This window comes from Argentina silus (genome assembly GCF_951799395.1).
Source record: "Argentina silus genome assembly, chromosome: 5".
NCBI classification, from domain to species: domain Eukaryota; kingdom Metazoa; phylum Chordata; class Actinopteri; order Argentiniformes; family Argentinidae; genus Argentina; species Argentina silus.
In genome coordinates this window covers 2,797,777-2,811,267 of record NC_139659.1, presented here as the reverse complement: position 1 = coordinate 2,811,267, position 13,491 = coordinate 2,797,777, and the positions used below count along the sequence as shown (strand labels likewise).

The 13,491-nt window shown below is 48.9% G+C and overlaps 1 protein-coding gene across 2 annotated transcripts in view; it reads left to right on the top strand.

The window, feature by feature from the left end:
• Window positions 1-13,337, top strand: part of jak2a (Janus kinase 2a) — a 28,835-nt gene extending 15,498 nt beyond the window's left edge. For both annotated transcript variants that reach the window (XM_083670345.1, XM_083670346.1), the window contains exons 6-24: window positions 1-83; window positions 1,349-1,468; window positions 1,647-1,804; window positions 2,031-2,142; window positions 2,698-2,884; window positions 3,162-3,286; window positions 4,556-4,690; window positions 5,134-5,221; window positions 6,977-7,104; window positions 7,437-7,575; window positions 7,843-7,994; window positions 8,610-8,760; window positions 8,954-9,087; window positions 9,483-9,672; window positions 9,927-10,051; window positions 10,157-10,329; window positions 10,684-10,801; window positions 11,619-11,732; window positions 12,284-13,337. The exon at window positions 1-83 is cut by the window's left edge and continues 209 nt beyond it. In XM_083670345.1, the coding sequence (XP_083526471.1) occupies window positions 1-83; window positions 1,349-1,468; window positions 1,647-1,804; window positions 2,031-2,142; window positions 2,698-2,884; window positions 3,162-3,286; window positions 4,556-4,690; window positions 5,134-5,221; window positions 6,977-7,104; window positions 7,437-7,575; window positions 7,843-7,994; window positions 8,610-8,760; window positions 8,954-9,087; window positions 9,483-9,672; window positions 9,927-10,051; window positions 10,157-10,329; window positions 10,684-10,801; window positions 11,619-11,732; window positions 12,284-12,391 (2,540 nt within the window). In that variant the 3' untranslated portion in view covers window positions 12,392-13,337. The remainder of the gene's footprint in view (window positions 84-1,348; window positions 1,469-1,646; window positions 1,805-2,030; window positions 2,143-2,697; window positions 2,885-3,161; window positions 3,287-4,555; window positions 4,691-5,133; window positions 5,222-6,976; window positions 7,105-7,436; window positions 7,576-7,842; window positions 7,995-8,609; window positions 8,761-8,953; window positions 9,088-9,482; window positions 9,673-9,926; window positions 10,052-10,156; window positions 10,330-10,683; window positions 10,802-11,618; window positions 11,733-12,283) is intronic.
• Window positions 13,338-13,491: the final 154 nt, after the last annotated feature.

The following is a 13,491-nucleotide window of genomic DNA, read 5'->3' as shown; positions in this document are numbered from 1 at the left end:
GCGTCACTGGGGACGTCACCATCGTCGTCACGGGCAACGGCGGCATCCAGTGGTCGCAGGCCAAGGATGTGGAGACGGACCAGGTATGCGGCGTGATCTGTCTCTCTCTCTGTCTCTCTCTGTCTCTGTCTCTCTCTCTCTCTCTCTCTCTGTCTCTATGTCTCTCTCTCTCTGTCTCTGTCTCTCTCTCTCTGTCTCTCTCTCTCTCTCTCTGTCTCTCTGTGTGTGTGTGTGTGTGTGTGTCTGTCTCTCTCTGTCTCTCTGTCTCTCTCTCTGTCTCTCTCTGTCTCTCTCTCTCTCTCTCTCTCTCTCTCTCTCTCTCTCTGTCTCTCTCTCTCTCTGTCTCTCTGTGTGTGTGTGTGTGTGTGTGTGTGTGTGTGTGTGTGTGTCTCTCTCTCTCTCTGTGTCTCTCTCTGTTTCTCTCTCTCTCTGTGTCTCTTTCTCTCTCTGTCATTCTATCTCAACGGGAAAACGATGCTGACACAATGTTGACAGATGTTGGATGTTGTTAACCGATTGTTGACAGATGTTAAACGATGTGGACAGATTGTTGACATGTTAAATGGGAGAGATGGAGGACCGTCTGTCCTGGTGACAGATTGGTGTACGATGGCTGTTTCAGAGGTCACCTGTCAACGTTGTGTATCTCTGTGTCAGGGCGAGGGGTTTGGATGTTTTTTTAGTCTCACTGGTGTGTTCAAACCCCCTGTGTAGAGTGTGTTGCACTGTGTACAGTGTGCTGGTAGCTCTCTATACTGTTTCACCAATAGGGGGCGCTCCTCTACCTGTAAAACCTCCGAAGCTCCATGTAATGAATGTATGCAGGCTTGCTGACATGGTGGAGAGGCTCTGATCCAAACACTGGTGTCATATGAAAGGATTTTTAATGTTATGTCCAGTTCAGTTTACTTTACTTTATTGTCCCACGTACGCAGAACAGAATAATCACGGAGGACATCCATGATGTGAAGTGCACGTTTTTCACATCAACACGTTTATTGTGTGTTCCCAGAGTTTTTACTCCTATTGCACTGTCCAGCATTGGATGTGTTACAGTGGTCTACACATAATTGTGTCTCGGGCATGAATTTGTCTCAGGCCATAATGTCACTGTCACTCTTGTGTGGCCAACCAGAGTGAAGCTGTTTTAGACTGTCACTGAGTGCCACTGCAACATGGTTTGACTGCTCGAGCTTCCTCCCTCTCCTCTGTTCTCATTGTTCTTTCGCTGTCTTGGCGCCCCCCGGTGGTGGAACGAGCTTCCCACTGCTGGCAGGACTGCAGAATTAAAATAGTTTAAAAAAACTTGCACTTCACATCATGGATGTTTGCCTCTGTCTGTCTCCAGGACCTGCAGACATACTGTGACTTCCCTGAGGTCATAGACATCAGCATCAATCAGGCCAATAAAGACGGCTCCATCGAGAGCCGCATCGTCACCATCAACAGGCAGGACAACCAGACGCTGGTACGAAATGACTGCCTTTACAGTCTTACACTGTTACACTGTTACACTGACACACTGACACACTGTTACACCGACACGCTGTTACACTGTTATACTGACACATTGTTACACTGACACAGACTCAGCATTATCTTGTTGCTCTCTCTCTCTCTGTCTCTCTCTCTCTTCTTGAGTACAGGAGCTGGAGTTCCATTCCCTGCCAGAGGCCCTGTCCTTTGTGTCTCTGGTTGACGGCTACTACCGGCTGATAGCAGACGCCCACCACTACCTGTGTAAACAGGTGGCGCCCCCTAGGCTGCTGGAGGGCATTCAGAGCTACTGCCATGGCCCGGTCTCGTAAGTGAAACACACAGACATACTGTACACCCACCCACACACACACACACACACAAACATACTGTACACACACACACACACACAGACAGACTGTACACACATACTGTACACACACACAAACACATACTGTACACACACAAACAAACACACGCACACACACACACACACACACACACACACACATAGTTAGGACTCACCCGGCTGTACTGTCCCTCTTTGGCCACAGGATGGAGTTTGCCATCAGCAGGCTGCGTCGGTCAGGGAACCACCGGGGTCTGTACATCCTCCGCAGCAGCCCCAAGGACTACAACAAGTACTTCCTGTCATTTGTTGTCGGGGTGAGTCGTACTGTCAGGGCACGGGGATAAAGGAGGTGGCGGACGGCCCGTCTTCTCAGGAAATACACGGCTTCATGAGCCTTTCACTTTACAAGCGTGAAGTTGAAGTCACCGCGAGGCCTCTTCCCTTTGAAGTATCTACACTCTGAGAAACATGAAACAGATATTGCATTACATTTGTTTTTTTAATTTTTTAAATATGTTTTTAGGGCATTTCTGCTTTATTGGGATAGAGACAGTAGAGGTTGACAGGAAGGATGGGAGAAAGAGAGAGAGAGGAGGGATGACATGCAAGATAGGTCGAGGGCCGGAATCGAACCAGGAACCTTGCGATTATGTGGTATGGGCATTAGTGTGCTACGCCACGAAGCGCCCCCTGCTTATGGTGGTTCATTGCTGCTTATAGGATGGATGTTATCTCTTCATCTGTATGTCTGTATTCAGCCCGGCTAAAAGTCGGACAGGATGTCTTTCCTCTCGTTTGTGTACCAACATGAGTACATGCATCTGATGTCTTTATCTCTCTTTTGTCCTCCCTCCTTCTCGTCCCGTCAGTGGGACAACATGGTGGAGTACAAGCACTGCCAGATTGTGAAGACGGAGTCGGGAGAGTACATCCTGAGTGGAGCCAAGAAGACCTTCGGCAGCCTGAGGGAACTTCTCCACCGCTACCAGAAGGAGGCGCTGCGTTCCGACGGGCACATCTTCCAGTTCACCCGGTGCTGCCCGCCCAAGGCCAAAGGTCAGGGACAGGTCGTCACGTGTCCCGGCTCTGTCTGTTTACAACAACATGTTGTTTAACTCGGTGCCAAGGGTGACTTTATGATGATGCTTCATTTTGTAGCCAATCAAAGTACAGTTGCATAAAACACTTGCCACTCTAGGTGGTGAGTGTTCCGGAATTCTATGGCAGTTAGTGAGTTAACTGTCTCATGTCTCTCTCTCTCTCTCTCTCTCTCTCTCTCTCTCTCTCTCTCTCTCGCTGACCTCTGCACTCTCTCTCGCGCTGACCTCTGCAGATAAGTCTAACCTGCTGGTGTGCAGGAGCAACCAGGGGGCAGATGTACCTCTGACCCCCTCTTTCCACAGACACAACATCAGCCAGATGGTCTTCCACAAGATCCGTAAGGAAGACCTCGTCATCGTGAGTTCTCTTACTTTCTCTCTTCCTCACTGGAATCTGGTTTCATGTGGACCGTCAAAACCTTAGTTAACTCGTTTAGTGCCGAGGGTGAATAAAGTCGCCCAAATAGTCACCCAGATTGCCAACATTTTAGAGTGCCAAGGGCGACTTTATTTACCAAAAATGCATACATGATGAGGCTTCATTCTGTAGCCAATCAAAGTATTGTTGCTAGGTGAACACCACATAAAACACTTGGCACTCTAGGTGGAGAGTGTTCCGGAATTCTTTGGCAGTTAGTGAGTTAAGTTAAAGCCAGTCCCTATGATTGAATGTATGTTTCCTCACTAAAAAATAGTTCTGGCCAATGAGGTCTTGGTTTTAGAATCCTCATCATTAGTGGTATTGACCTTTTTTTGGAACATCCTCATTTCACCTACCGTGCTCTGACCACTCATTGACTGTTTGGACCAGCACTAGATTGACGTACGGTCGGAGGGTTAATGAGCCTGACCTTCTGACTCTGCCTAGAGACATACTGGAAGCCGAGGTCACTGAGTCGGCCTGGCTCTGGTCCTAAGTTTACGGTTCCTTAATCAGTGGCTTCACTAGTTCATTTTTTAAGCCCAAATGAAAGAGAATCACAACCCCGTTAGCTAGTTCGGCTAGCTTGGTTTAGCTATGTTTCGGCTTTGTTTTTTTTTGTTTTTTTTTGTTTTGTTTTTGTTTTTTGGAAGTAACTCCTTTCATGCTTCAAGAGATGCGCATTTAACTTGTTTAACTTTGTGAGTTCTTGAGAAGCGTTCACCTCTCACGTAAAGGCTAAAAAACCAGCCGCTATCTCATCCCCGGGGTCAGGTTTGGTTCAATATGCTGACTCATGAGAGAGTCATGGATACAATAAATAATTTATCGGCCGAGTGTCCCTCTGGTCGGAGCCCTAAGTTAGGCCGGTTGTCACGACGCCTGTGTGATTCATTGGATTTAGATAGGTCACATGACTGTCATTGTGCTTGACCAGAGACTGTGACTTCTGGGTCTGTAATTTTCCTGTACCTCCAACTGCACTGATACAAACACAGACAGACTTCACTTGACTCCATCTCGTCTCTCTACTTCAGAAAGCCTTGTTGTTGACGATGAACGAATAGTTCAAAAGAGATTTTTGCTCTTTCGACTTTTTTCTTTTCTTTTCTTGAAATGGCATTTGGATGATAATGAGTAAAAGTTATGGAGAGTCTAGGGCCGGCCCTTGCTTAGTGGTTGTTCCGTGTGACTTGTCGGTTGCAGAAGGAGAGCTTGGGCCAGGGAACATTTACGAAGATCTTCTGTGGCGTCCGGAAGGAGCTGGGAGACTACGGCGAGGTGCACCAGATGGACGTCATCGTTAAGGTCCTGGACAAGGCCCATCGTAACTACTCTGAGGTGTGTTCACACAACCACTATCCTCTACAGTCTCTCTCTCCCTCTCTCCCTCTCTCTCTCTCTCCCCCCCCCCCCTCTCTCTCCCCCCCCCCTCTCTCTCTCTCCTACTACTACTCTGAGGTTTGTTAGTAGACTGTGGACTTCCACTCTTCTGCAATGGTACATTGTTGTTGTACCTTCATAGGAATAACTTTGCCTATATTTAGTCATTTAACTCATTTAGTGCCGAGGGTGAATAAAGTCGCCCAAAAATGCATAAATTAGGATTCTTCATTTTGTAGCAAATCAAAGTATTGTTACTTGGTAAATACCACATTAAACACTTGGTGGTGAGTGTTCCGGAATTCTTCGTCAGTTAGTGAGTTAACCGCCATGTTTCATCCAGAAGTGTTGTCGTTCAGGTATCTCTCTGACCTCCTGGTGTGTCTCTGTGTTCCCCACAGTCGTTTTTTGAAGCAGCCAGTATGATGAGCCAGCTCTCCCATAAGCACCTGCTGCTGACCTATGGCGTGTGTGTCTGCGGGGAGGAAAGTAAGTGTGCAGGTCCACATCATCACCCTACACAATATTCTACTCTCTCTCTCGCTCTCTCTCTCTCTCTCTCTCTCTCTCCACACCATCAACATACCTGTACCTGTCTCACCTCTCCGGTGGGGGGGGGGGGGCTCTCTTAGCTCCCTCTCCCCTGAGCTCACCCCACCTCCCTCCTTCCTCCTTCCCATTCCCTGCCCTCCCCCCTCCCTAGCCCCCACTGTCGTCTGAGGTTTATTGAAGGTGTCTTTGAGTAATGGGATAGGGGTCTATTTTGAAAGGAGGCCTGCTGTGGTTGCTGGATTACAGAGAGCAGCAGGCAGGCAGACAGCCAGGCAGGCAGGCAGGCAAATAGGCAAACAGGCAGGCAGGCAAGCAGGTAGGCAGGCATACAGGCAGACAGACAGGCAGGCAGGCAGCCAGCCAGCCAGGCTGACAGACAGACAGGCAGACAGACAGCCACGAAGGCAGACAGACAGGCAGCCAGCCAGCCAGCCAGCTTGGCCCGTGCTTCTCTGGAGATCAGAGGCACGGAGCCCAGCACCTGCACACGCCACAGACTGCCTGCCTGCCTCCACACGGGGTTTGAACCCACCAACTGCCAAAGAATTCCGGAACACTCACCACCTAGACTGCCAAGTGTTTTATGTGGTGTTCACCTAGCAACAATACTTTGATTGGCTACAAAATGAAGCATGAATCATGTATGCATTTTTGGTGAATAAAGTCACCCTTGGCACTCTAAAATGTTGGCAATCTGGGCGACTTTATTCACCCTCAGCACTGAATGAGTTGGCTGTGGTGAGTTAACGGCGGGTCACTGCAACTCAGGCTGGCAGGGGTACAACGCGGGTTGGTTTAGGAGGTGAACTACTCTTGACCCAACCAGATTAAAGTGGAGTGTTTATTGCCCATTCCAAACTCCTGTTACCTCATTTAGCCCATAAAGTGAAAGAAGTCGCCCAAATTGTCAACATTCTAGAGTGCCAAGGGTGACTTTATTCACCAAAAATGCATTTTTTTTGCTCATTTAAAAGTCAAAAGTATTGTGGCTAGGTAAACACCACATAAAACACTTGGCAGTCTAGGTGGGATTGTTGCTACTGTAGGTAAATACCTCATAAAACACTTGGCACTCTAGGTGGGGAGTGTTCTGGTATTTATTGGCAGTTGGTGAGTTAAGGAGAGCGTGGCATCCATCCTCCTCATTTGCTGTTGGCAATGATCGGAGGTGTGTTAACGACTGGAAACGCTTCTGTCAACAGAAAATGGTGTAGAATATTAACAGAGGGACTGATGGATGGATTAGTAAGGACTTCCTCGGAAAGGAAGTAGCGAGTGAGATGAGAGAGGCAGGTCTTTGGGCAGGAGGGATCGATGCGGCTGACCTGCTCCCTGCTCTTCTGTGACCTCCCAGTGGACGCTGTGACTGGCCGTAGCCCTCAGGGTCGCTGGTCACCGCCTGGGGGCGGCTAGGGTCAGGGGTCAGGCTGACATTTCACCACCGGTCCACGTTCACCCCACTGCCCACACACCCCAGAGCCCTCTCACAGCAGTCACAGAGACCTGGGGTCTGACGGAGAACAGCCCGCCCCCAACCACAGTTAGGAAGGAGGAGGAAAATGGCCGTTCCTCTTCCATTTCCACTACTCTCTCATTTTCCAGAAAGTCCCAAAGTTGCATTTTTTTCGTGTGGATGTCAATAAACCGACATGGTGTCATTCAACGTTGGATGTTGTGTTGTGTGGTTTCCAGACATGATGGTGCAGGAGTATGTGAAGTTTGGGTCCCTGGACACGTACCTGAAGAAGAACAAGGGCTCTGTGAACATCACATGGAAGCTGGAGGTGGCGAAGCAGCTGGCCTGGGCCATGCATTACCTGGTAAGACCCTCCCCTCCCCTCCCCCATGCATTACCTGGTAAGACCCTCCCCTTGTCTCACCTCCCCTCCCCTCCCCCATGCATTACCTGGTAAGACCCTCCCCTCCCCTCCCCTCCCCCATGCATTACCTGGTAAGACCCTCCCCTCCCCTCCCCTCACCTCCCCTCCCCTCCCCTCCCCCATGCATTATCTGGTAAGACCCTCCCCTCCCCCATGCATTACCTGGTAAGACCCTCCCCTCCCCTCCCCTCCCCCATGCATTACCTGGTAAGACCCGGTTTGTTTTTATGTGAGCCCAGATCAACGTGTGTGCTGTGTTCTGTGTCCGACAGGAGGATAAGAACCTCACCCACGGCAACGTCTGCGCCAAGAACGTCCTGCTGATCCGTGAGGAGGACCGGAAAACCGGGAACCCCCCGTTCATCAAGCTCAGCGACCCAGGAATCAGCATCACGGTGCTGCCCAAGGACGGTGAGAGAGCACCCCTGGAGAGATCGTCCCAAATGAAACCCATCCCGATAGATTGCTTTTATTCAGCGATTTGGTTGACGGGAACAGTACACGATGACCAACATTTCAGTTGACACAACAGTGTAAATGTGTCAGAGTTAGCCACAAAGCTAATCTCAGGGAGCCCGCAGTTACAGTTTAATGTTCCAAACTCATCGTTCTCTTGTTAAGCTAAGATATCATGCTAATGCTCCGCTCCGCTCCCCTCTCCTCCCCCTCCCCCTCTAGTCCTGATGGAGCGCATCCCCTGGGTGCCCCCAGAGTGCATCGAGGACCCCCTGAGCCTGAGTCTGGCCACAGACAGGTGGGGCTTCGGGACCACCCTGTGGGAGATCTGCAGCGGGGGGGAGAAGCCGCTCAGTACCCTGGACTGCTCCAAGGTAGGAGGCAGGGGAAGGGGAAGGAACATTAGGTGTTACTTACGAAGACTGATTACGTTTTCTTCCTTTCTCCAGCACTGTGACTGCCGATGGCACTTGTTCTTATGGAAGGCTTTACTTACGATGACTGTATAGTTGATTCACTTACGTAGACAAATGTACTTTGGTAGACAAGTCACTTTGGAGGGAATCATGTTAACTCATTTAGTGCAGAGGGTGAATAAAGTCGCCCAGGTTGTCAACATTTTGCCGAGTGCCACATTTTGCCGAGCGCCACGGGTGACGTATTCTTCGGCAGTTGTGTTTTAATGTAATTAAAAAAATAAAAGAAGGTTTTCTCCAGCACTGTGACTTCCGATGGCACTTATGGAAGGTTTTTACTTACAGTGACTGATGTATTGTCGATTCACTTACACAGACAAATGCACTTATTGTAAGTCTCTTTGGATAAAAGCGCCTGCTAAATGACTTATGTGAACGATCCTAGGAAGGTGAACACCAAAGATCCCCAATCACTTCACGATGCTTCTAAAAGCTCAGCTGGGTTTTTCTCCTGGCTCTTTTCTGTTACACTGTGTACGAACACACAGTTGACCCGGTCTCTTCTCTTGGTAGAAAAACCTGTTCTACGAGGACCGCCACCAGCTCCCGGCCCCCAAGTGGACCGAGCTGGCCAACCTGATCAACAGCTGTATGGACTACGAGCCGTCCAACCGCCCGTCGTTCAGAGCCGTGATCCGCGACCTCAACAGCCTGTTCACGCCAGGTCAGTCAGACCGCTGCTCTCTGCCGTGGTTCAGTCATTTAGTCACTAATGGGGTTGAATTGATGGAGTTTTTCAGTCCCCCTCACATACTGTACACGACCTGAGTTGTACACTGTATTTGACGGAGAGTGTAGTGTATGCGTTGGTCTTGACTGTGTGTGTGTGTGTGTGTGTGTGTGTGTTCCTATCTCAGACTATGAGCTGCTGGTGGAGAGTGACATGGTGCCCAACAGGACCAGGGGCTTTGGGTTCCCGGGGGCGTTTGAGAGCCAGGAGCCGGCCCAGTTTGAGGAGAGACACCTCATCTTCCTCCAGCAGCTGGGCAAGGTAGGATACAGAACAACCTCCTACTCCCTCTCCCTCTCCCTCTCCTCCTGTCAGTATTTCATCCCTTCTTTCTGACCTGCTCTCACGCTCCGCCTGTTCCTCTACACCCTGCGTCTGTGATTGCAGTCCTCCTCCTTTCACTTATTGTCCATCTTCTCTACCTTTAATTCTGTCTCGCCCTCACTCACTTCTCTCTCTCTCTCTCTCCCACATCCCTCCCCCTCTCTCTCTCTCCCATACCCCCCCCCTCCCTCTCTCTCATCCCTCTCTCCCTCTCTCTCTCATCTCTCCCACACCCCTCCCTCTCTCTCTCCCATACCCCCCTCCCTCTCTCTCATCTCTCTCCCTCTCTCCCCCCACCCCCCCCCCCCCCCTCTCTCTCTCGCCTCCCCCAGGGTAACTTTGGCAGCGTGGAGATGTGTCGTTACGACCCCCTCCAGGACAGCACGGGGGAGGTGGTGGCGGTGAAGAAGCTGCAGCACAGCACCGCCGAGCACATGAGGGACTTTGAGCGGGAGATCGAGATCCTCAAGTCCCTGCAGCACGACAACATCGTCAAGTACAAGGGAGTCTGCTACAGCGCCGGTGAGACCAGGAAGTCGCTGTACCACGTCTGATCCCTGTGATCTCTGTGATCTCTGTGTTCGATGCGTCACCTGTTAACGAAACGATGCGGTCACTCCACAACGTGTTCAAAAGTATTGTTCGGGTGAAATTAAATCATAGTGATCTCCTCTTCCGCTCCTCCTCCTCCTCCTCCATATCCCTCCTCATCCATCCCCCCTCCTCCTCCATCCCCCTCTACCCCCCCCCCCCCCCCTCCTCCTCTCCCTCCTCAGGCAGGAGGAACCTGCGTCTCATCATGGAGTACCTGCCCTACGGCAGCCTGAGGGACTACCTCATCAAGAACAAGGACAGGTTTGACTACAAGAAGCTGCTGCACTACTCCTCCCAGATCTGCAAGGTACATCCAGAAGACTACTGCTTAGCCAGAGCTGCATCGGCTATCTCATAGCTTAGCATAGGTTATCTCATAGGTGTGTGTGTGTGTGTGTGTGTGTGTGTGTAGGGTATGGACTACCTGGCCACCAAGCGCTACATCCACAGAGACCTGGCAACGAGGAACATCCTGGTGGAGAGTGAGCTGAGGGTGAAGATTGGGGACTTTGGTCTGACCAAGGTTCTGCCTCAGGACAAGGAATACTACACGGTCAGCCAGCCAGGGGAGAGCCCCATCTTCTGGTGAGACAGCCCACTACCGGACCTCGGAACCCTCAATCAATCAATCAATCAATCAATCAATCAATCAATGAGTCAGCTAATCAATGATAATGATTGGGTTAGGGTTAGGGTTGCCAAAACATCACAGCACTGGCAGTGCATACTGTATGGTAAAGACACCCTGTTAAAGAGATTTAGGAGGGGAAAAAAAAGAAATGGAAAGAAGTTTTTTTTTTAAGTTATCTTGCGTTTTGTCATCTGACAATATCCCTCAAATGTTTGTTCTTTTATCCATTTGAATGACTGCTGTGTGTGTGCGTGTGCGTGTGTGTGTGCGTGTGTGCGTGTGCGTGTGTGTGTGTGTGTGTGTTAAAGGTACGCCCCTGAGTCCCTGACAGAGAGCAAGTTCTCTGTGGGTTCTGACGTCTGGAGCTTTGGAGTGGTGCTCTACGAACTCTTCACCTACAGCAACAAGAACTGTAGTCCTCCTGCTGTACGTCACTCTGTCTCTCTCTCTCTCTCTCTCTCTCTCTCTCTAGTCCCTCTCTTTCTCTCTCTCTCTCTCTCTATCTCTAGTCCCTCTCTCTCTCTCTCTCTCTCTCTAGTCTCTCTCTCTCTCTCTCTCTCTCTCTCTATATCTCTAGTCCCTCTCTTTCTCTCTCTCTCTCTCTCTCTCTCTCTCTCTCTCTATCTCTAGTCCCTCTCTTTCTCTCTCTCTCTCTCTAGTCCTCCTGCTGTATATCACACTATCTCTCTCTCTCACTCAAAGATTGAGTCAGGAGGAAGGGATAGAGAATAACAGAGAGAGAGAGACCTCTTTTAAAAGTCATTATCACCAGTAGTCTTGTCCCATGTGGTTTCTCAATAGCTAACTAAAGTGGTTAACTAAAGACTGACTTATTTACAGCCTTCCCCTAATGTCCAGAACAGCCTCTTCCTGAACTCCAACTGTTCGGTTGTCATTCTTTTTCTGATGCACTGTACGCAATACTCCTGGACTTCCATAGCATTGCAGTAACTGAGAGGCACCAACAGTCTAACCCAGATGGTTATTACATTGTAATAACAGTCAGACATCAACTACAGTACCACACACACCGGGCTTTTCAGAACCAGTCATAGCCATCACTTGTTTGTAAGAGATTGTTTGTGTTTTCTAAGTTTTCCTAGACTTTGCTTTCTGCACTTTGAGAGCATTCTTGTATAATGAAACATGAAGCTTTATAAATGTAAATTATTATTATTATTATTATGATTCTATATTAGTGTAGCATGTGATGCTGTCAGTGACCCCGTCCCGTCTCCCCCAGGTGTTTATGGAGCAGATGGGAAGTGACAAGCAGGGTCAGATGATCGTCTATCACCTCATTGATCTCCTGAAACGAGGCTACCGGCTGCCGGCCCCCGACGGATGCCCTGACGAGGTGAGAGACCACCCTTTATTCATCACTCATATACAGAGCCCTGTGTAAGTCATGGGACAGTGTGTAAGTCATGGGACAGTGGAGCATTTTTTCTTCTTTTGGCTCTACACTCCAAACGTTTGGATTACGAACAATTACTATGAGGTTAGTAGTACAGATTATCAGCTTTTAGTTGATGGTGTTTGTGTAGATATTGGTTTCACCATTCAGAAATGACTCCACTTTATGCCGAGTCCCTCTATTTCAGGGTACCCAAAAGTAATGGGACAGATTTATCAAATGTGCAAATTAAGCACTTGTCTTTCGTATTTGGTGGACAATCCCTTGCATGCAATAACTGCCTGACGCAGGACACTGTACATACAATACTAGTGAATAGATACAGTAGAAGCATTATGGAGCATTAAATAAGAACTTGGACATTTCACTTCAACATTGATACAAAATCTGAAAGAACACTTGACTAAACAGCTCCCCTTTAAGATTTCCTAACCTCAGAGACGGGCTTCTCTCTGTTCTCTAAACCTGAGCTTCTCTCTGTGTAAACTCAGATCCAGAGGATGATGACAGAGTGTTGGAGCACTGACCCCGCTCTGCGGCCCACCTTCAAGAAGTTAGCCCAGACCGTGGACACCATCCGGGACAGTAAGGAGGGCTGAGGCCCCCACCCACCCTGGACTCACAGCTCACCTGACTGCAGCCAAACTCTGGAGGACCACGTCACCTGATCCAATGCTCTATTGGAGCAGAACAAAACGAACTGGGATTACCACTGGCATTCATAGGGACATTCAGTGGAACGTGACCTGACCACTCCTCTGGGATGGATTCACTGTGCTTACCACCCCCCCCCCCCCAACCCCCATCCCCCATGGCCTGGCCTTACAGACCGAGTCCTGCACACGGCACACTGGTCGTGACTGTAGGATGGGAGGTTTGCCATGGAAAAGCAATACTGAATGTGTACAACAAAGACTGAATGAAAAAAAAAAAAAAAAAAAAAAAACACATTTCTCTTTTCCATCAAAGGGAAGAACTGGAATTGCACTATGTTGCTTTTAGGAATACAAAGACATGGATCCAATGGGAAAGAACACAATGAAGGGAGATGTCCTCATAGCACACTTATCCATTGTAGCCTCAAGTCTACAGGTCTAATTGTGTTGTGGACATACTGGTGCATTGTTGAGGCTGTTTTGTTTTTTCTCTGAATATTCTAAACCCCCCCATGTAATCTAAACTTTAAGTTTGTAATGTGCTGTTCATAGCAAGGCGTACAAAATCAAAGACGCATGCTACACAGCAGTGTTTGGAGTGAGTTGGAATGGCTCAATGTTATGTTTTGAAAGCGTCAACAGAAAATGGCCGACACCAAGGTTGAATTGGACGTTTCTGGAAGTTGAAGGACGTTTGAGCGCCTATGCAAGTGCCCCTTCCTGTCAGAAAAAGACTCATTATATGTGCTCTGACTTGTCCACACAAGTCTGTGGGGAATATTTTACTGAAACATTACCGGGCAACCTTTCATCTCACTTTAATGTGCCATCTTGTTTTCTGGCTGATCATTGAAACATTTTCACTTCTGCTGGAACAGTCGTATGAAAATGGATGAGACTTTTGTAGTTTGTTGTTGTTGTTTGTTTGTAGTTTTTTTCTTTGTTGTTGTTTACTGTCTTGTCTTCCTTTGTTGTATGTTCTTGTTTTGTCAGCAGTGCTGGCAGAAGTACTTTTACTTACTATGTCAGTGCGAGAGGGTAAA